Source organism: Cottoperca gobio, chromosome 17 (genome assembly GCF_900634415.1).
Source record: "Cottoperca gobio chromosome 17, fCotGob3.1, whole genome shotgun sequence".
NCBI classification, from domain to species: Eukaryota; Metazoa; Chordata; class Actinopteri; order Perciformes; family Bovichtidae; genus Cottoperca; species Cottoperca gobio.
Genome location: NC_041371.1, coordinates 22,338,760 through 22,361,958, shown reverse-complemented (window position 1 = coordinate 22,361,958; position 23,199 = coordinate 22,338,760). Strand labels below are relative to the sequence as shown.

The following is a 23,199-nucleotide window of genomic DNA, read 5'->3' as shown; positions in this document are numbered from 1 at the left end:
CTCACCTCCTCCATCACCATATGGTGCGCTGCTGCCACTGCCGAGGACAAGGGCACACTGCAGCGTATCATTCGCTCTGATGAGAAGGTGATTGGCTGCAATCTGCCGTCCCTCCAGGACCTGTACGCCTCCAGAACCCTGATTTTATTGTCATATTTTTATTTTGTTTCTTTATTGTTTTCAGTACTTGCTTTTGTCTTTTAATCTTGCGTACTATGGTTATTGTTATGCACCAAACACCAATGCAAATTCAATGTATGTAAAAACCTACTAAATAAACTGTTTCTAAATGCAGTGTTGGCATTAGATGCAGTTCCTCTATGATCCACCAGAGGTCAGTGTGAGCCAATTCCTGTAGCCTGAGCTGGTTTATCTAGATTTGAAACCTCAAACTCAGAATAGTGTTCTACAGGATTATGGGATTAAAGGAATATTTTATCGAAACAAAGACACAAAGAAAAGTCATCTGAAACTCACACCCTCGCATCACCAAGAAAACACTGACATTACAGGAAAAACAGTGATACAAAATATCAGGGTGCTGAGTTGAAGTTGCTAAAAAGGGGGAAGTTACCGTGAGAGGGGACTCAAATATAAAACACTGTTATCAGTGTCATCTCCCAAAATGTTTCATAACCTAGCCCTTACTACATGACCCTTTGTCACACACACACTCACACACACACACACACACACACACACACACACACACACACACACACACACACACACACACACACACACACACACACACAGTGTCCAGGATGAGATCATCATGTAACTGTTGCCTCATACAGATGGTGGATGGAGCTTTAAACCAAAGGCTGCTCTATTGAACTCTACAGGAGGCATTCAGCTGATGGAACACTGGCAGCCGTAGTGGAGGTCTTCAGTGTTGCCAGACCAGAATGACAGTTTCAAGCCCAATTGCAACTGAAAATCTGCTCAATTCAGCCCAGAAACCCGTGTAAAACCATTACATACACAATAAAAAAAAAGCATCATAAGCATACAAAGTTTTATATCTGCATCAAATAACCAAAGATAAAATGTTAGATGGATAGGTTGTCACAACCCACAAATACTGCGGCCAGAATACCCAAATTGCCAACTCAGTGATGATGACGTCAAGGTAAGTATGTCCTCCGTTATCCCTAACAATGACTGAATACAACCGCATGTCAATCAAATATTTCTCAATGAAATAAGTAAAAAATATGAGTGAGTGGACGAAGTTTACTGAATTTTGTATCTGTGTTTTTGACCGTACAATTGACAGCTTGTTTGGTAATATTGTTTTCACAATATTTTCTAAATCTGATGCTTTATAACACATTGTATTTGCACACTCAGGTATACAGCAGTATCTCGCTAACTAGCCAGCAATTTGCTTTCGACCTGCAGCTCAGACAGACATGTTCAGGGGAAGACTGGTTCAGTTGTTAATGATGCATTTACTTGCTCCTCCGATTGTGCCTTTTCCAGAGCTTCAAGTCGTAATATGGAAACAACATGGAAACTATTAACAAGATGTTTTGTATTTTGTTGTATATTGCTTTACCTGACTTGTTATCATGGTTAATGCTAATAAAGAACTTGTCTAACTAATATAGGTCACTCTATGTAGACAGCAACTAACAGTTATAACATAATACCATATTACAAATTACATGTGATAAACAAATGTATATGAATTATGTGAATTAATAAAAGGTTTCTTTCCATCAACCCAACATCTACTTTTGTCCGCTTTGTTTCCGACTTGAGGGGGTGTTTTTCGTAATTTTCCACATTAGTAACACCTGAATTTCCTCCACTCCGAAGGTTTGAATGAATGATGAGCTGGTAGGTGGATTTTGATACATTAAGACAGAACCAAGCTGGCTGTTCCCTGCTGGCTGTTGGCTGTAGCTTCATATTAACCACACGGACATAAGGGTGGTATCAATCCCTTCATTTAACTCTCAACGAGATGAGTGTTTCCAAAAAGGTTAAACCATTTCGTTAGAGATCAAGACTGACATTATTTTTTTTTTTTTATTATTGTAAATCTCATGTAAAGACCTAAACCAACAATATGTCCATCTCTCACTACTTTACTTCCCTACCCTGTCTGTCTCTTTAAGCATAAACAATGTCTCTGTCCTAGTGTCTCATGTGACAGTGAGGCACAAACCGAAGCAGCGGAATGGAATCCAGCCATCATTTATTTTACTATTGACATCTGTGATATTCCTGTCTTCTGTGAAAAGGAGTATTGAGTCCAAATAATCGTTTTTGGACAAAAATAGAGCTTTATGGCACAGAGGAAGAAGACATATCAGACTTCCATACACACACAAAACGTGTTAGTAGATAGTCATTGTTTGGCTCTGTGTTTTTTGACAAGATAAAAAATATAGAATATCACCAGACTTAGCCATTACAACAAAAGATGATGATGAGGGGTCTAATATGTCAAATATATTTTCAGTATACATAGAAAGCATAGAAAGCCCATGATAGGAGAGGTAGCCCAGTGATAGCTTTAGAGGGTCAGTTCACTCAAATAACAAAAACTAATCTTTATTATAATTCAACCCTGAATGTAATTTTGTTTTAGCTGCTAAAAGCATTGAAAAATTACAACAACTTGTCTTTCTAGAAAGTTCCCATTACCATTAACATGTACATTGTTTCTGGTGGGTGGGTGTGTGTGTGTGTGTGTGTGTGTGTGTGTGTGTGTGTGTGTGTGTTCAGTGATGCAGATGATCTGTGGTTGATTTGCTCCTCCCCTCCCCCCTCATTCCTCAATGTTCCTCACACACAGTCGGTGCTGAGGGGGAGGGGAGAATGGGAGGGAGTGGGGTGAAAAGAAGAGCAGGAGGAGCGGCACATACACACACACATATACACACACACACACACACACACACACACACACACACACACACACACACACACACACACATACACACAGGGTATATGGCTACAACACAAATCTATGGGTATTGACATCAATGTGTTTGGCTCCCTTCAATCTCCATCATAACCAAAAACTAGAAAACACACTCAGATTCCAATAAAAAAACCTTTCACCCGTGCATCTCCGACAGCACGATAGTCTGCTGAGCAACTCTCCAAAACTAAGATGGAATCCTCAACCTGTTCCAACTTCTCCTCTGATATGATCTACAGAACACTGTATGCTCAGACAAGCAGACACAAGAACGGACCGTCACTATGAAAAACACCTAACACCAGTCACATAGTGACACACGAACATCCACTGTACTGGTAAATTATATATTTCATAGTTTAAATACACATATATAATATTTCAAATTTTCGCTTGTTTTAAACATATATATATATATATGTTTATATGTTTAAAACAGCAGCTGCAGCTGCAGCTTAACATTATTATATATTACATAGTTTAAATACACACAGTATATATATATATATATATAATATTTAAAATGTTCGCTTGTTTTAAACTTGTTTTAAACATATATATATATATATATATATATATATATATATACAGTGTGTATTTAAACTATGAAATATATAATAATGTTAAGCTGCTGGTCTCAACTAAAAAAGCATCACAATGCAGCTCGACCACCGACAGTTAGATCGGATATTTGGGTCTTCTGCTAGTAGCAGCTGTACTTCTGTATATGAATATGTGTACACAAACAAAATACTATTAGCCGCTAATGTAGCCTCAAGCAGAGATGAGGATTGGGCTACAGATGTGTAAACACAGCATCATCTGGGAGGCCATCATTGGACACTTTTTGGAAAAGCGCAGGCACTTTCAGAAAACTACTTGGCAGGTGATTGGATGAACCATCTGTCAATCAAACTATTGCCGAAAGAAGATATAAAATATATATATATATATCTTCACGCATTTATATCTGTACATAGTTAAATGTTTATGGAGCTTGTTTGTAGTTGGAGGTGTACAACAATTTTACAGAGGGCTCTTTTTTATTTGATGCAGTACCGCAGTTGGCCACAGCATCCAGCTCTCTTAAAGGGGAACTCCACCGATTTTACACATCAAAGTGTGTTTACAGGTTTTAGGGCAGGGGTTGGGAGCCTTTTTCCTATCAAGGGCCATTTTATTTTTTACAACATCCTCCGAAGGCCATACTAATTATTGAACTCATAACCTCTGCAATTGTTTTTAAGACACAGCCCATTCATTTCACCTTTATTTTATGCTGTGCTGTTTTATCAGAAATCCTTTATTAGTCCCACAACGGAGAAATGTATCTTGTCACAGCAAAAGAACATATGAAGTAAAAAGGTAGTACACAATAATTAAATAGAATAAAAAATAATAGAAGTACCAAGAGGTTGATAGAAAATAAAGTCCATCCATCCATCGTCTACCGCTTATCCGGGATCGGGTCGCGGGGGCAGCAGCTCCAGTAAGGAACCCCAATCTTCCCTTCTCCGGGCCACATCCTCCAGCTCCGACTGGGGGATCCTGAGGTGTTCCCAGGCCAGTGAGGAGATATAATCTCTCCACCAAGTCCTGGGTCTTCCCCGGGGTCTCCTCCCAGCTGGACGTGCCTGGAACACCTCCCTAGGGAGGCGCCCAGGTGGCATCCTTACTAGATGACCGAACCACCTCAAATGGCTCCTTTCAACGTAAAGTAGCAGCGGCTCTACTCCGAGTCTCTCACGGATGGCTGACCAGGACGGAATCCGCATTGTTCCTCTTCAATCAGAGGTTCGACTACCGGCTGAACCCTCCTTTCCAGTACCTTGGAGTAGACTTTACCAAGGAGGCTGAGAAGTGTGATACCCCTGTAGTTGGCACACACTCTCTGGTCCCCCTTTTTAAATAGGGGAACCACCACCCCGGTCTGCCAACCCCTAGGCACTGTCCCAGGCTAAAATAAAATGACAGAAAATAATGTGAGTATTGTAAATGGTAGTGATAATTGCACAGCAGTGGTGGAATAGTCTGTTCTTGGTGTGGTGGTCTACCGATCTATCTTTCCATGTTTGTATGTTACGCTCTGCAGAGAGCTGCTTGTTGGGCCAAACTCCGCCGAAGAGCGTTAACTTTATCCAAATGCACTCGTCCTTTCAGCTTGTGCAGTTTGGCATGTCTCCTGCTGTATTGACGCTCAAGATTATTTTTCATCACCGCAAGCGTGTCCGCACAAACTAGGCACACTGGCCTTTTACTTCCACATAGAAATAATCGTTCTGGAAAGTGACATTCCGCATCGTTTAATATTGAAGTCTGACATGACGTGACCACGTGATTTTTTTGTGGATTTCTTTTTGAGTGCGTTTTACGAATTACCTCGAGGGCCGGATCAAATGGTCTCGCGGGCCGTATACACCCCTGTTTTAGGGAGTTCTACTAATACAATTATTTCTAAACTGTGTCTGGTATTACTGTATAAAGCGTATCAAAATCCTGGGGTGTGAAGTATCAGAATACTGTCTACCATGCACAGCAGCTGGATTCTCACGCTATCACGAGATCATGCGTTAGTCGCGGGATCACAAGAAAATCCTCTTGTCAGGTTTCAAATAATGTGATTGTGTCTGAACCACAGTGGATCGGACCGATCATCATCCTGTGAGGAGCTAGTTACAGCCGTGATTTAGGTGTGTGTGAGACGACACAGAGAGGTGACTGTACAATCAAAACAACAATGGCGGCTCCTAAAGCGGTTAGCAACTGTAATAGCATAAATTATTTCAGATTTCTTGTTGGAAAAGAAAAATCCGCTCTTCTTTTGGCAATAGTTTGACTGACAGATGATTCATCCAATCACCTGCCAAGTAGTTTTCTGAAAGTGCCTGCCCTTTTCCAAAAAGTTTCCAATGATGGCCTCCCAGTGATTCTGTGTTTACACACCTGTAGCCCGATCCTCATCTCTGCTTGAGGCTACATTAGCGGCTAATAGTATTTTGTTTGTGTACACATTCATACAGTATACAGAAGTACAGCTGCTACTAGCAGAAGACCCAACTATCCGGTCTAACTGTCGGTGGTCGAGCTGCATTGTGATCCTTTTTTAGTTGAGACCAGCAGCTCTAGCTTATAGCTCGCTCTGTTGGTCAGTCGGTCCACAAGCCACAGTTTTCACCCTACGAGGATGAAAGTTGGCATAGAGGTCAAGTGCACGTGGTCGCAGCTATTTCAAATTTGCGCTTCTTTTAAATTGTCCATGGTCAAGTCAACCCAAGAGTGTCATCTTGAGTCTGCCACTCCTGAACAGTGAACATGATGCAGCCATGATGGACTGGAAAGTGAAAATGACTGTCTAAATGATATTTAATGATTTGCCTTCTTATGATCTGTATTGCTAATTGTTGAATTCAAAGACCACTGAGGGAGTCATATGTAATGAACATATTATTTTAATGAGATTAGTTCTGTCTTCAGCTGTCCATCCGTCCGTCCATCTGTCCATCCGTCCGTCTCTCCGGCCACTCATCTATCCATCATCCCTCTCTCAGCCAGCCAATCGATAACTGATGTCAGGATGATGTAAGTGATGACTCATTGAGTCATTAAGCCATATGATAGGCTGACACAGTGCCATCAGCAGCCGCTGCTGGAAATGGATGGACCCCTGACACCCTGGGTCGTATTTCACTGGTGTTGCTCGCTCGCACGCACGCACGCACGCACGCACGCACGCACGCACGCCATGGAAAATTGATTTTTCCCCTGCAGACCTCACAGGGCTGATTCATATCTATTGATTTAGATGAGGAGATGAACTGAATGGGATGAATTGAAATGAGCCTTAGAAATAAATTACAGATTAATCAAATTATAATAGAAACAGTTACATATATATATATATATATAACTTATACAATTGTGACGGAGCCATTGCTACAGCGTGAAGCTTTAATCTGTGATGAATTATGAGATAATACAGCTGAAGGTTGCCACAATAAAAACTGTGGTAATGCAACAGCTGGATGTTTCCAGGAAAGCACTCAGCTGTTTCCACTACTGACTGGTTTGGCTGCTCATCTTACCAGTCTGTTACTGGAATTTCTCTGTTCAGGGGGAATCAGGACAGAACACTCATAAAGTGGATCAAATTAGAGCACAAAGACAACAAGGCTGCTGTGTGAAGCACAAACCCGACCTCTGGTGTCAGACACGTATCAGACACACCTCCACTCTTTGACTGTGTTTTATGAACATCACACAACATCTTACATTAGTACTGAATGTAAAAATATGCTATTTTAAATAACCAATCGACTTAATTTCTCGAGAGGATACAAAATCATAAAAAAGGCGGTTTCTGTTTTTTGTATTGCACAATGTTTAATATAAATAATTTACAGTAGGCTATACTATATTAATGCAGTAGTTTTAGTAGTTTTTCCCTTTCATTTAGCCATTTGCTCATTTATAGCATACTACAAAGTGACTAAATCAATGGCTGCTGTAGTTTCTCTCTCTAAGATGTGGTCAAATAGTTATTGTCAGGAAAGATTGTCGGACAGCAAGTCTGGAAAGAGTTTTTGCAAAGTTCGCAAATCAAGGGTTACCATCCTGACACGACCTACATGACCTTATAACAACTTCAGCAGCCATTCACATTCAAATATATATTTAATGCAAATTGAACCATAGCAAACAAATAGCCAAGCTAAGAGCGCCACAAATTTGGTTCAGACATTCATGCTCCCCTCAGGATGAATTGTAATCACTTTGGTGATCCTCACAATATCATCAGGTACAAATGTAAATTTGTCCAATACTTTGGTTTATGACCTGCAAAACTCATGACATTCCCATCAGCCTCAGCTGTTCTTTGAGTCTACTGCTAATTAGCATATGTTAGCATGCTAAGACAAGACAGTGTCACGCACATTTCTCACACAAATGTCTTGCGTGAATGATGCTATTAATGTATTTACATTGACTTTACATGTGTGTGACCTGGTCCCTTCACACCTCCTCACTGGTGAAAAAGGTACAGCAGCGCCTGCACTTTCTGCGCAGGTTGAAAAGAGCACAGCTCCCCCCTCCCATCCTCACCACATTCTACAGAGGCACCATAGAGAGCATACTGACCAGTTGCATCTCTACCTGGTCTGGAAACTGCAACACCTCTGACTGGAAGTCTCTGCAGAGAGTGGTGAGGACAGCGGAGAGGATCATCGGGCATGAAATGTTTTGGTTGTGGAGAGGAGGGACACACCGCGAGAGCCTGTCCGAGGCGCGGGGACCCAGCTCCATCTGGTCCTGGAGGGGCGGTGGCTGCTGCGGCGGAGGGCTCTCTGCCAAGGGTAGCCGTGGCTCCGTTGTGTCCGGCCGCTCCCGTTGTGTCCGACCTGGCGCACGAGGTGTGTAGTGTTAATTTAAGTAGTGTGGGGAAAAATAATGGGGGAAAAATGACCAAGATATTCTAGGTGAAGTAGGAGGAAGTGAAGTCGAAAAAAAACAAGGAGGGAGAAGAGGTGCAGGTAGAGGAGGAAGGTGGGTTGGGAGGAGAGCAGGTAAAAGAGGCAGGTGATTTGGGAGGAGAGCAGGTAAAAGAGGCAGGAGAGGTGCGTGTAGAGGAGGCAGGTGGTATGGGAGGAGAGTCGGCATAGGTGACAGCAGCTGGTCCACTCCTTATTTATTTCTGGAGTTTTTAGACAGAGGAAGGGTGATTTTAGCAGTCTTAGGCAGTGGTGGGACAATGGTAAGACTGAAATAAAAATTATTTGTCAACAGCACACACTCAATGTCACACAAGACATCACCAGATCTATGAAAGACCTGGAGGGTGATATAGTTGAACTAGAAAAAATCAGTGAGTCCACAGAAGATCGAGGATATATTGAAATCCTCAAAGTTAAGAAAATGGCTTTAGCCAACCTGCTAGACGTTAAAGTACAGGGTGGACTGGTCCGGTCCCGGTTTCAAAACGCCACCGAGATGGATGCTCCCTCTAGTTTATTCTTCGGCCTGGAGAAAAAGAATGGACAGAAGAGAGTAATCCACTCACTTCTCTCAGACACAGGGCAGGAAATAACTGAACCAAGACAGATAAGAAGGCGAGCCGTGAGTTTTTATTCTTCCCTCTACTCCAGTGAGTATGAGGGAGATGAAACATTCTTCGGAGGGTTCTGTGGTGGATTACCTCACAGTTAGAGGGGCCGTTGATGGTGCGGGAGCTGCAGGTAGCTTTACAGGCCATGCAGGGAAGGCAAGCTCCCGGCATCGACAGCCTCACAGTCAAGTTTTTTAAAGCCTTCTGGGACATTTTAGCAAATTATCTTTTAGATGTTTTTAATGAAAGCCTGGCCACTGGTTCCATGCCAATGTCCTGCCGCAGAGCCGTAATAACACTTCTGCCTAAGAAGGGAAACCCGCAGGACATTAGTAGACAATGTCCACCTAATTCGGGATGTTTTGGAGGACGCTAGCTCATTGGGCATTAATACTGGTCTGATATCTCTAGATCAGCCCTGGATTCATAGCTAAGATCAAGATGTTGTACAGTGAAGTTGAGAGTGTGCTGAAGTTCAATGGTAGTCTGTGTACTCCTTTTAGAGTGTGAAGAGGGGTCAGGAATGCTCTATGTGCTCTCCCTTAAACCTCTCCTCAGGAATATACGCTCCAACCTACAGGATCTGTTTTTACCTGGTTTTAGTAGCAGCATTATTTTATCAGCTTATGTGGATGATGTCATTGTTTTCATTGGAAGCCAGAAGGAAGCAGATATTTTAGCCAATATTGTAAAAGATTTTAGCATGGCATCGGCAGCGAGGGTGAATTGGAAGAAAAGTGAAGCCCTCGCTGTCGGGGAGTGGCATGGCGGTCTCACAGTTCTTCCCCAGAGCCTTTACTGAGAGTGTCTTTATCATGGGAGCTGCCTACAAAAAAGATAACAAAGAAAAGTGGCAGCTCCTAAACTTCCTCTTAGGAGAAGCCAACATGTCCATCTACATAAGTAGAAAGAACAGAGTGGAAAACAGACAAGGGCAGGAGGCGAAAGCAGTGTGGCTGTGCAACATTAGAGCAAGACTCTGGCTGGAGTTCAGGTTTTATAAACATATAGGAGACATAGACACATTTAAACAATGTTGGTGTTTCAAAAATATTATCTGTTCCGTCAGTGATGATGAATTACACTTTGCACAAGTTTTTATTGGATAGTTTTTTTATTATTATTTTTCTTTTAATTCTTTGATACACAAGCTATGCAAACCCCTTTCTGGGGCGTGGCATGGGTCGAGGATGACCCGTGTTAGCCTGTGGTGTTGTTTCGTGCACGGCTGAGTCTTTCTTTGCTGTGTTTTTGGGGATCGATTTGTTTGATTGGTTGGTGTTCTGGTTGTTCATTGAATGTCTTGTTTTTGGTTGCCGTGGGTCGTTGTTTTTCCTTTTTTCCTTTCTTGATCTGTGAGCTGGAATTGTTTTGTGTTCTGCATCGGGTTAGCTCACGTGGGTCGGGGTGGCCCGTGCGTGCCGGGTGTGATGGGGGTGGGGATAGGACATGCTATGGTAATGATATTGCTGGTGGTGGTCATTTTGGCGGTGATTTGGACCGGGCGGTGCATTTGACGTTTGGTATCTTTGCTTGTCGCTGTGTCGCACTCGCACATAGCATGCATCATTCGGCCGGTGATGGGTGGTGTGTGTGGGTGGCGCAGGGTGACGAGTGGAGATTTCAGATGTTGGATGTATTGTTTGGTCTGGATCGCTGAATGAATGAGTTGATCTCCGTGGGTGTGGTGGGGAGGCACTCACAGGGGGTGTCTTTGTGGGTCGATGCGGGTCATTTTTTACCCATGTTGTGCCTTAGAAGGGTAGTGATACAAAACATTTTTTTTAATAATTTTGAATTGTGATGATCAAGGGTTAAATGTGTATATTTATCTTTGTTTTAAGCACTTTACTTTAAAGTAATTGTACAAATGAAAAATATGTAAATAAAGCGTTTTTTGAAAAATCAAAATAAATCTCTCTCTCTTTCCCTCCATCCCTCTCTCTCCCCCCCCCCCCCCTCTCTCTCTCTCTGTCACTCTCTGGGGGCTATCAATCACGGTTGCCGTGACGGCGGCCGGGCTGTAGGTGGTCATGCTGACGGCAGATGGCTCTTTATCGCTGGAGCCCTGGCCTCTCTATGACAACCGCAGAGAGCAGGAAGTGACACATCCAGCCGAGTGGAGAGAGATTCATCTGGACATGTATGTGCGTGCGTGGGTGCGTGCGTGCGTGCATACACACACACACACACACACACACACACACACACACACACACACACACACACACAGTAACAGAGATGAAAGGGTGAGAAGAAGAGGGAGGCCGACAGAGATACCAGTGTTTGGCTGTTGAGGCTTATTTAATTTATTAATTTCACTTTATATTCATTTTGACACTAGAATTTTCATTCACTTTTGGTGTGTTCTCTATGTTCTGATTAAATAACTGCATTGTATTCTTGTTTATACATTCCTAAATGTCAAACAAATCCCTTTTCTGCATTTCATTGCCGTGCTGGAAGACCCATCCACGACCCATTTTCAGTGTCCTAGCTGAGGGAAGGAGGTTATCAGCCAAGATCTTACAGTACTTGGCCGCGTTCATCCTCCCCTCGATGCGGTGAAGTCGTCCTGTCCCCTGAGCAGAGAAACATCCCCAAAGCATAATGTTTCCACCTCCATGCTTGACAGTGGGGATGGTGTTCTTGGGGTTATAGTCGGCATTTCTCTTCCTCCAAACACGGCGTGTCGAGTTGATGCCAAAGACCTCAATGTTGGTCTCATCTGATCACATCACCTTCTCCCAAGCCTTCTCTGCATCATCATTCAGATGTTCATTGGAAGCTTCAGACGGGCCTGTACATGTGCCTTCTTGAGCAGGGGGACCTTGCGGGTGCTGCAGGATTTTAATCCATTACGGCGTAGTGTGTTACCAATAATTTTCTTGGTGACTGTGGTCACAGCTGCCTTGAGATCATTGACAAGTTCCTCCCGTGTAGTTCTTTTCTGATCCCTCACCTTTCTCATGATCATCGATACCCCACGAGAAGAGATCTTGCGTGGAGCCCCAGACCGAGGTGGATTGATGGTCATTTTGTGTTTCTTCCATATTCGAATAATCGCACCAACAGTTGTCTCCTTCTCACCAGCTGTCTTTATACAGGTAATGAGTTGAGACAGGTGTCTTTTATACAGGTTGATATTAGGAGTACTTTCTTAAAGTGAAAGGACTCATCTAACCGGTCTGTCGGAGCCAGAATTCTTGTTGGTTGCAAGGGGGTCAAATACTTATTTCCCACCATTTAATGCAAATCAATTTATATCTTTTATATGATGTACATTTCTGGATTTTCTTTTTGATATTCTGTCTCTCACTGTTAAAATACACCTACCATTACATTTCTAGACTGGTCATTTCTTTGTAAGTGGGCAAGCTTACAAAATCAGCAAGGGATCAAATAATTATTTCCTTCACTGTAAGTATACACATACTGTATTTACGTAGGTTAGTATTCACATACGTATTCTGCATTCACGCATCTCTAACGTAACGTAACTTATATGTAACGTCTGCATAATTTATGAAGCACATGTCGGGTACGTCCGGTAATTTTGAACATGCTCAAAACATCAGCGTTCAACATCGTACACCAGCGTAACACAGTGAGCTCTTAATGAATACTACTTATACCTTACCTTATATCAACGTACACCAGCGTAACACAGTGAGCTCTTAACGTATACTACTTATACCTTACCTTATATCAACGTACACCAGCGTAACACAGTGAGCTCTTAATGAATACTACTTATACCTTATATCAACGTACACCAGCGTAACACAGTGAGCTCTTAATGAATACTACTTATACCTTATATCAACGTACACCAGCGTAACACAGTGAGCTCTTAATGAATACTACTTATACCTTATATCAACGTACACCAGCGTAACACAGTGAGCTCTTAATGAATACTACTTATACCTTATATCAACGTACACCAGCGTAACACAGTGAGCTCTTAATGAATACTACTTATACCTTACCTTATATCAACGTACACCAGCGTAACACAGTGAGCTCTTAATGAATACTACTTATACTTACCTTATATCAACGTACACCAGCGTAACACAGTGAGCTCTTAATGAATACTACTTATACTTTACCTTATATCAACGTACACCAGCGTAACACAGTGAGCTCTTAACGAATACTACTTATACCTTATATCAACGTACACCAGCGTAACACAGTGAGCTCTTAATGAATACTACTTATACTTTACCTTATATCAACGTACACCAGCGTAACACAGTGAGCTCTTAATGAATACTACTTATACCTTACCTTATATCAACGTACACCAGCGTAACACAGTGAGCTCTTAATGAATACTACTTATACCTTACCTTATATCAACGTACACCAGCGTAACACAGTGAGCTCTTAATGAATACTACTTATACCTTACCTTATATCAACGTACACCAGCGTAACACAGTGAGCTCTTAATGAATATTACTTATACCTTACCTTATATCAACGTACACCAGCGTAACACAGTGAGCTCTTAACGAGTACTACTTATACCTTACCTTATATCAACGTACACCAGCGTAACACAGTGAGCTCTTAATGAATACTACTTATACCTTACCTTATATCAACGTACACCAGCGTAACACAGTGAGCTCTTAACGAATACTACTTATACCTTACCTTATATCAACGTACACCAGCGTAACACAGTGAGCTCTTAATGAATACTACTTATACCTTACCTTATATCAACGTACACCAGCGTAACACAGTGAGCTCTTAACGAGTACTACTTATACCTTACCTTATATCAACGTACACCAGCGTAACACAGTGAGCTCTTAATGAATACTACTTATACCTTACCTTATATCTACGTACACCAGCGTAACACAGTGAGCTCTTAATGAATACTACTTATATCTTACCTTATATCAACGTACACCAGCGTAACACAGTGAGCTCTTAATGAATACTACTTATACCTTACCTTATATCAACGTACACCAGCGTAACACAGTGAGCTCTTAATGAATACTACTTATATCTTACCTTATATCAACGTACACCAGCGTAACACAGTGAGCTCTTAATGAATACTACTTATACCTTACCTTATATCAACGTACACCAGCGTAACACAGTGAGCTCTTAATGAATACTACTTATACCTTACCTTATATCAACGTACACCAGCGTAACACAGTGAGCTCTTAATGAATACTACTTACTACCTTACCTTATATCAACGTACACCAGCGTATTGCTGATATTTTGTATACGCCATATTTTATACGTTATGTATTTGTTGGGTATTTGTCTGATACATTTTGTATAAGTAAGTGATGCTCTATCAATAGGTTAGACATGCGTATCTGTATATGTTCACTTTTCCGATCCGATGAAAAGTTGGACGTATTTGGACTCTGACAAATGTTCATATATGCCGGCATACGTTTCTGTCATGCGGATATGTGTGACAGGGCCTTCAGCATCAACAAATCTTCTGCCTTCCTGTTTCTCCTGTAATATCATCTCAGTGATCTTGCTGCCTTTAAAAGCATCACAATATCTTAAATGTAGTTATTAGAGATATTATTTTTTACTGTGTGAAGACAGTTCTCTTTGTGCGGCTTGTCTAGTCAGGCCAGACCAGAAAAAAGGGTCAGGGTCTCAACAATTTTGTTAGGCTGCAAATAATGTTTGAAAGTTTGATTCTTTACAATATTTTGGTTTTCTAATCTTTTCTAATTTATATTCCAGGTTGTGTCACACAATTTCATGAAAAAATCAAAACCAACACTATGATAGTCTGCCTCTCTGTACGTAGTCCCTAGTGTGGTTGAAACTACAAAGCAATGGCTCTGACATTTCCTTTTGTGCAACTTAATAGCATAATGTGAATTGTCCTCTAGCTTGACAACTTACTAATCATGAGGAGTTCAGTGTAAAATTGGTGAAGTGCCCTTTAATGTGTATTTTTCTGATCTAGATTTGAAGATCTGGATTATCATCAACATGATGTACAGTATGTTGGACAATAAGGAAAGATATTCACTAATCCGGGACTTGTAAATTCTCTACAAGTCAGCTGGCAGAGCACAGTCTGGCAGAGATGTAGAGGCAGACAGAGCCGTGATGCCAGCAGAGCTGCTGCTCACTGAAGAGCCTTCAGAAACAAAGGCAGGCTTTGTCCTGTGTATCGCTGTCACACAGTTGATCTGCATATTAATATAATTGATTAAACAATATCAGCAACCCTTCAGACTGTATTTAGTAAACATTGACATGAAGTGGCTTTTGACTAATTGAATTCCAACTTGTAAACAATTGTATTATTGTCTATTTGAAATCAATTACAATTATTCCACTTCAGCTTCAAATATCTTATATGAAATTATGTTTATAATTAATGTACATAGAGTATAATTTGTATCATTGAACTTACATTTTTATGGAATATATGATCTTGTTATTTCTACATTTTCACAAGGACCTTCAAATCACCACCAGAAGTCTGGTAATCAGATTTTCTTTTCAAAATTCCTGGAAGGAGAAATGAGGGTAGAAGACAAGACTACATGCTGGGTTTGTGGTTCTTTCTGTGTGTGTGTGTGTGTGTGTGTGTGTGTGTGTGTGTGTGTGTGTGTGTGTGTGTGTGTGTGTGTGTGTGTGTGTGTGTGTGTGTGTGTGTGTGTGTGTGTGTGTGGTATGGGGCGGCTGGTGGATTTCACGTCCCACTTCCTCCGGCAACACGATTAGGCCAGACGTCTGTCTCTCACTCACTCACTCACTCACACACACACACACACACACACACACACACACACACCCTCTCTCTACTGTCTGCTAGAGTAAACACTCCCTCGCTCGAACACATATTTTTGTATTACTATTCATGTGAGGACGCTTTTTAAAAGTGCTATCTGGCTAACAGACCAGCTACATAACCAACTGGCAAGCTAGAAAGCTAACTAACAAAACTAAACACAAAAGACAATTCTAATGATACACAATGTTCTCATCCCATGTTTAGATGGGAAGAAGCTTTGGGGAGCCCTGCAATAAAATGATCAACTTCTCCTCCGTGTTTACCGTAGAGAGATATCTGCCGGCCGTGATTGGTTGTTCCTCGTCACGACATGCCGTGCATGAAAATTGAACTATCTACCAGATGAATGGATTGGTACAAAAACACCAAGATGCATGGGCAGAAGAAGGAAGTGCAGTAAGTATGTGAGTGCATCAATCTTTATACTGAATCTGCAATTTACTTCCCCACATCATCAGATAGTTCTCAAAAAGTTTTGTTTACAGTAACGTCTGTTGAAAATGGTTTTTACATAGAATGTTACTCTGACAATTACTTGTAAACTCTTAAATTACTCTTAAACAGAATATAATCATACTGCACATTGTATGTGTGTCTATATATATATATATATATATATATATATATATATATATATATATATATATATATATATATATATATATATATATATATATATCCCACCATGGCTTTGAATGCAAAGTACACAAGTTTAGTTTTAAGCCGATAGTTTCGTGTAACAAGAAAAGAACAGCCAAAATCTCACGCATATTGTCTATTCTGGTCTCCCTCACACACACGCCGTGCGCAGTGGGGTCTGGCTGTCAGTTTGCGTTTTGTCAGCAGCTCCAGTGGGAGAGAGGCCATTTCTGACGGCCAGTTGGAGCGCACGCACGCGCGCGCACACACACTCACACACAGCAATTTCCTGTTTTGTTATTTCACCTCCATTTGACCTGAAATGTTAGTTCAACTCTCTGTATTCCTCTTTAATTCTGACTCATATTGCATACTGTTTTAGGACCACAACATCTACATCTAATCAAATAGTTTATTCTGCTCTCCCTGCTGTGGTCCCGTTACAGTATATGTAATGACCAGTGAGGCCTCTAGGGGCCGCTAACAGGCCTCTCAGTAACATACAGTACGAGTTGTACACGTCTAAATGTAATGTAATGTAAATGTCCTCACCTATTATTTATCAGTGTTTATGTTTGGGAAACATATACATACATTGTTCTCCAAACACCTGACTCCAATACCACTTTTAAAATATTTCTAAAACAGAACCGCCAAACATTTGGAATTCTGCTTCTCAAATGTGAGGCTCTGCTGCTATTATCTGTAGAAGTTAGTTTTTTGAATAAATGCTCCCTCTGGGACATTATAATGCGCATTTTCAGCTGTTTTATGTGGCAGTACTAACTTCCATTAACAACTAAAAAGGCGCAATCCCTTGAGTGCAGGCACTGTGGGCCACCCGCACACAGAATCAAGCCCAGTCAGTTAGTCAGCTTTGGGCTACAACCGGAGCAAAAATAGTGGGCCTGTTTTGTCAGCATCTCACACACTACACAAGGTTCAAGGTGACACTCCTGCCGATGGCTTCATGCTCCTCCATTGCTTGACAGTTGGTGGCTCCAACAAGCAATAAAGGAAAGGAAGATGGCTGCAAACAAGCAAACTGATCTAAGGGGTCAAATTCTTCCAAAAATCAAAGGAAATGCAGCTGATATTCTGGCCTCAATGATGCACACAATTCATTTGGTAAGAAACACTAAATAGGGTACTTTTATTTTAATGTCTACACATCTACTCTGTTGCTTTGGGGAGGACCTCGAGTTGAGATTATTTTCCTGGTCTATTGATTTACTCTGGTTTTTACTCCAGTACACTGAGTAGTGGACAGTAACTCGCTACATTTACTCAAGTACTGTACTTGGTACAATTTTGATACAACTTTAGTTACTTTGCAGATTCAGAATAATACAAACTAATAAACAAATAATTTAGATTTAAGAAACTTTATTGAGCCCATTGGGAAATTCACAATCTACCCGGCAGAAAGAATAGTAAAAAAAACACATGAATGAATCAATAATTAAAATACAATAATATACATTACTCTGAAAAAGGCCACTTTTGGTACTGTAAGTACATTTTGATACAAATACTTTTGTATGTTCTCTACTTGTAACAGTATTTCTACCCTGTATTACTGTTTTACTGAAGTAAAATATCTGAGTACTTCACCACTGCCTGACACCATGTTTGTATCAGTGAGTAAAGGAAGGTGGAAGTTGGTGGCATTTCCTGATATTCATGAAGTGGCAGCAGGCCAGTCAGGACCATCAGTCAGCCGTGGTTTTACACAAGTAGAGGAGGGAAACAAATAATGAGATGCAAGCACGGGTTTGGTTTCCTAGGCGAATATCATGATTCACTTTTATTAAAAGCATCATAGCTACAATTCATCATACATGATGTCTCCAAAAAACAAAAAACAAAAAGACAAACATCAAAAAAAGAGAAAAAAACATTTACATGGTATGTCTGTAAACTTCAAGGCTAGATAAGAATTTTGAGGTAATGCTCTTCAGCTTGCTGGCTAAAAGTAACAAAAAGTCCATTTTTCAAGAAAAGTAGCTAAGTAATAAAGGTACCTGATTATTTTAACTCTTTAACACCAGTGCATCAACAGGAACAGAGTGAGACAAAATTGATTGCAGTACGTATTTGTCATCATTTACAGTTTTAGTTTTTCTATTCATACGACACTTGTGGTTATTCATATAGTGTGCGTGTGTGTGTTGGGAGAGTGATGTTGGAACATTCAAAAGCTGCCTTGGTTATTGCTGTCTCAGCATTAGACAGGAGAACAAGGAACTTGAAGGGGAAGGAGTCTTCCCCTCCGTCCCGGCTCTCTCTGCATCTGCCGGGCTGGCTGTGATAGCAAATGTTTATATGACCTGGCCACAGTGTGTGTTTGAATGCATCTTCAAATATTTGAACCACTCGCAGCGCTCGACTTATGTCAGACACTTTAACTGGCCTTCGGAAATTGAAACAAATCGAGCACCACCTGCACATATCAAGTATTTAAAACCTACTCAGCGAGCAGAGCTGAACTTCATATAGAAACTTGTGAATTTCCAACTCTGTTGAAAATGTGTCTCAGTCCTGTATTGGCCAGGCCTGGTGTCAGTGTGTGTGACTAGAGAAACGGTCTTTAAAGAGAAGACAAGGTCACTAGGGAGCAGCACTTGGTCTGAATCTACCGGGAAATTAAGAAAAAAAAAAAATCTAAAAAATAAAGGATTTTAATGTGGCAGCGACCGGGAAAATTCAACCATCTCATGTGCCCCCTTTAAAGAATAAACCTGAAACATCACATCCCTGTGTGGGCCACCGCTCCAAATCCATTCACAGAATCCTCCAAACGGGGACGGCTGGTTTCGGTGGCAGACCCAGCCCGCCTGCCACTCCTGAGCCGAAACCAGCCGCCTCGAAAAGAGAGACAGGATTAAGGTGTGGCAGTGGAAAGACTCAAGACTGGTATTCAAACAGTGTGGGACTGGGTTTAACAGTATTGGTTCAGTGTGCACGCACACACACTCAAAGACAACTGCTGCAGGGACGAGTCCTCCCCAGAAGCAGTCACATGACAGGGGGGGGGGGGGGGGGGGGGTTTAGTGTGTGTGTAGTGGTGGACATCTGGATGTGTGAGTGTGCGGCTAATGATCAAGTATGCGTGTTGTGGTAGTCAGTGTGTGAGACTGAGTTTTAGGTCAGTCTCGTTTCCTTTTCCTCCTCAGAGTCTACGTGGTCCGATATGCAAGAAATAAAAATCTGCTCTGAAACAGAACACTTTAAACTCCATTACCCACAATTCCTTTCGCAGCAGCGTTGTCAGACAGACAGGCGGGTTAGCTGTATTGCCATTTTTCGAGAAGCGATGATAGAGAAAGCGCCACCAGTGGGCGTCTCTTCTCTTTCCGATGAGATGCTGCTATCAACGAAACAGTCCAGACAAAAAGGGAATAAAAAAGAAAAAAAGAAAGATTTGAGAGCTGAAAGCAGCAATAATAATAATAATAATAATAATAGCACTATTGGAACTTTGCGATGTCCTATTTGAAGGATTGCGGCAGAGAAAAGTTTGTGTGCACTGTTCACAGGCCAACCAGATAGAAAGTCTTTGATGAGGAGCCGAGCTCTGAGCGAGAGGCTGTGAGGATTTTCCCTGACTAAACTATCAATCAGAGAGATTTAACTTACACTTACACTTACACACACACACACACACACACACACACACACACACACACACACACACACACTTCGTTCTCTCTGACGCATAGTAAATATACCTGGTCAAAAAACAACAACAAATAGTGAGAGAAATCATCAACAACAATGTAAAAGGGAAAAAAAACAGGATTCATAATAGTTTGGATATTTCTGGTGGAGCCGTGTAAACGTGGTGAGGGGGAAGAGAGGGGGGAGGTCAGAGGTGAGGAAATGTCCAAGGCCAGTCACTTTAATTTCACTCTTGTCCTTTCTGTGGAGATGCCACTGCCTCCGCCTCCTCCGCCTCCTCCGCCTCCTCTTCTCCCATCCCTCCATCCTCCAGGGCTGAATCGTTGCCTCTTGTCTCCTCCTCCTCCTCCGCTTCATCCTCTTTCTCCTCAGCCAAGTCACTCTCTCCTCCTCCCTCCATCTCCTCCTCCTCTTCTACTGTAGCTTTAAGCCCCCCCATCCTCTCCTCGTCTCTCGGGGGGTTTGTGGTCAAGGCGCTGCCCCCCAGAGCTCCAGCCATGGCGCTCTGCAGCTCGGCCAGGGTGGAGGCGGTGGGGAAGCCGGACAGGCTGAGCCCTCCGAGGCCTGGAGGTAGGAACATGGAGGGGTATAGGAGGCCGGGGGCCATGGTGGAGAGGAGGAAGGGGTTGAACGCCAGGGAATTGGCTGACATGCCGGCTGCAGCTAACAGGGCAGCAGCGTCACCGTTGATGGATGCCTCAACTGACGATTCAGCAGTTGGGATCTGAGAAGCTCCAGTGACATTAACTGATTTCTCTCTCCTCCTCTTCTTCGCTTTCTTCACTGCTTTCTCATTATTGTCAGCCTCTTCCTCGTCTCCCACCTCTTCATAGTCTTCGCCCTCTTTGTTCTCTCCATCTCGCTTCCTTTTTGTCGTCACCGCCTCATCACTCTCTCCTCCCTCCATTGTTCCGTTGATGTTCTGCGATGCAGCAGCCATGGAGCTTGATGCTGCTGCGGCAGCAGCTGCGAACGTCGCAAGGTTACCACCCAACATCCCACCTAGGCTGAACATGTTGGGGAGGGCAGCGGCCATGTTGGGCAGGCCACCCATACCGGGCAACATGAGGGGCAGCATGGAGGCAGCGGCGCTGGCAGCTACCTGTGTGGGGTCTGTGGGGGGGGGGAAGGCCATCAGACCAGCAGCCAACTGAAGAGACTGGAGGCTCTGCAGGGACGACAGGTCCATCCCTCCAAACAGACTGCTCAACAGCAGAGGGTTGATTCCTCCTGTGCACACACACACACACACGGTTCAAATGAAGTTCTACAACACTTTCAGCACAATCTGCTATCAAGTTCAGTCTGTTACGCAGACTGTGTGATTAAAAAGATTAAGGTTTAAAAACTTAAGTTACATAATGTCAGACTGACATACATGTGTTATGTGTGTGATGACTTGTACCTGCAGATGAAGCAGCAGAGGCCAGTGATACCTGGGCAGCCTGAGCTGCTGCTGATGCCTGGGCGGCGGCGGCTGCCTTGGCAATCTCAGATTTGGGTCGTCGCCCTCGACGACGAACGCCCTCCTCTCTGACTACAGGGCCAGTCAGAAGGCGGTCAAACATGGCTTCTGGGAGGAAACCCTGTGTGGAAGGAAGACTTTAATTTGACTTTTGTTTTTTATTCACAAAGGAACTCCAAAGTGGGAAGTTTCAGACCAGAGGGGCTTCAGAGGAAACAGTAATGCAACCATTTTCATTTTTAACCACCAACTTCTTCTTAAGAAACATTTAGCACACAGTGAAATCAGTAGGCAAGCTGATGCTAAGTAACTGTTGATAGGTTGTCTTGGTTACTGACCGACTGTTTCACGATGTCTGTCCAATCAGGGGCGATAGAATACTCCGGGTTCTCCAGTAACCATCGGGGAAGCTCCTTCATTGGTGGAGCCATGGCCCCGCCCATCTGAGGAACAGGAAGATGAAATAAGTTCCTTGGAAATCAATTTAGTTTGAACATTTAGGCAGTAACATTGTCCTTAGATATTCACTACTGCACAAAATGTACTGTAGCCGTCTTAGATGGAGAATCCTGACGTGTCAGCTCACCTTGCGTCCATTGCGTCTGTTGACCACGGGCACTCTCTCTTCTCCAGTCAGGGTGTTGATGTCGATCTTGTTGGGGTTTCGACAGCGGTGGCGTTTCTGCTTGGGCTTAGAAAACTGAGACAGCAATAAATCCTCACTCTTCTGTCAGAAGAAAAAAACAAACAGAAATGTAGGTGTGAATAACTAGTGGATTAGAGAAAATAAAAACAATCGAGAATAAACAGGAGACAAAATTCATTAAGATAGAATCCTGTTTAGGTTCACACTAACCAAAGGACTAAAAGGTGAAGATTAATAATATCATTTATTTAAAAAGAAGACGACGTACTGGTGTGAATCCAGTCATGTCCATGGTGTAAGTCGGGTGCTGCCTCAGCCACTCTCCCAGCTCTTTGTTGGAAACTGCTGCCTCTTCGTCCTCCAAACTGCCGGAGGCAAGAGATCTGGCACTGGGGCTCTGCTCAGGGACGGTGAGGGGCCTATGGGCACGGGCAGCTTCTTGAACCCCCTCCACACCTGAAACCTTTGTCCCATCACCGTCATCCTGAAGGTCCAAGAGGGACAGAGAGTGGGGGAGAGGAGACAAATTTAGATACTTTCTGGTGTTGTTGCAACGCTGACAACTCCTCAGTCTATTAAAAACACAAACACTGCATACCCCTCCTGCTCTCTTGTTGCCCATGAACAACAGCTCCAGGCCTTCCACATTTTTCCTGCGGCCCCGCCTCCTCCTCATGATTGGCAGATCAGCCTCTAGTGAACCATTGGCTCTGTTTCCGGAGGGCGGGGCTTGCTGCAGCAACTCCATCTGGGCTTTGAGGGAGGGGCTTGTTACCAGAGCGCTAGGGAAGCCGGCCAATGATGGAGAAGCCTTGTGGTGATGGTGCATACCCTGAGCGAACAAAACATCAGTTTCACTTAACTTTGTTTTAATTAAAAACTTTAAATCTTTGCTTTTTGCTAGTTTGGC

General features: G+C 42.6%; 1 protein-coding gene across 2 annotated transcripts in view; it reads right to left on the bottom strand.

Moving 5' to 3' along the window:
• Positions 1-18,271: 18,271 nt before the first annotated feature.
• chd7 (chromodomain helicase DNA binding protein 7) overlaps positions 18,272-23,199 on the bottom strand; it is a 72,822-nt gene continuing 67,894 nt past the window's right edge. For both annotated transcript variants that reach the window (XM_029452895.1, XM_029452896.1), the window contains exons 36-41: positions 22,888-23,121; positions 22,558-22,773; positions 22,230-22,370; positions 21,982-22,086; positions 21,584-21,764; positions 18,272-21,408 (exon numbers count right to left, since the gene is read on the bottom strand). In XM_029452895.1, the coding sequence (XP_029308755.1) occupies positions 20,405-21,408; positions 21,584-21,764; positions 21,982-22,086; positions 22,230-22,370; positions 22,558-22,773; positions 22,888-23,121 (1,881 nt within the window). In that variant the 3' untranslated portion in view covers positions 18,272-20,404. The remainder of the gene's footprint in view (positions 21,409-21,583; positions 21,765-21,981; positions 22,087-22,229; positions 22,371-22,557; positions 22,774-22,887; positions 23,122-23,199) is intronic.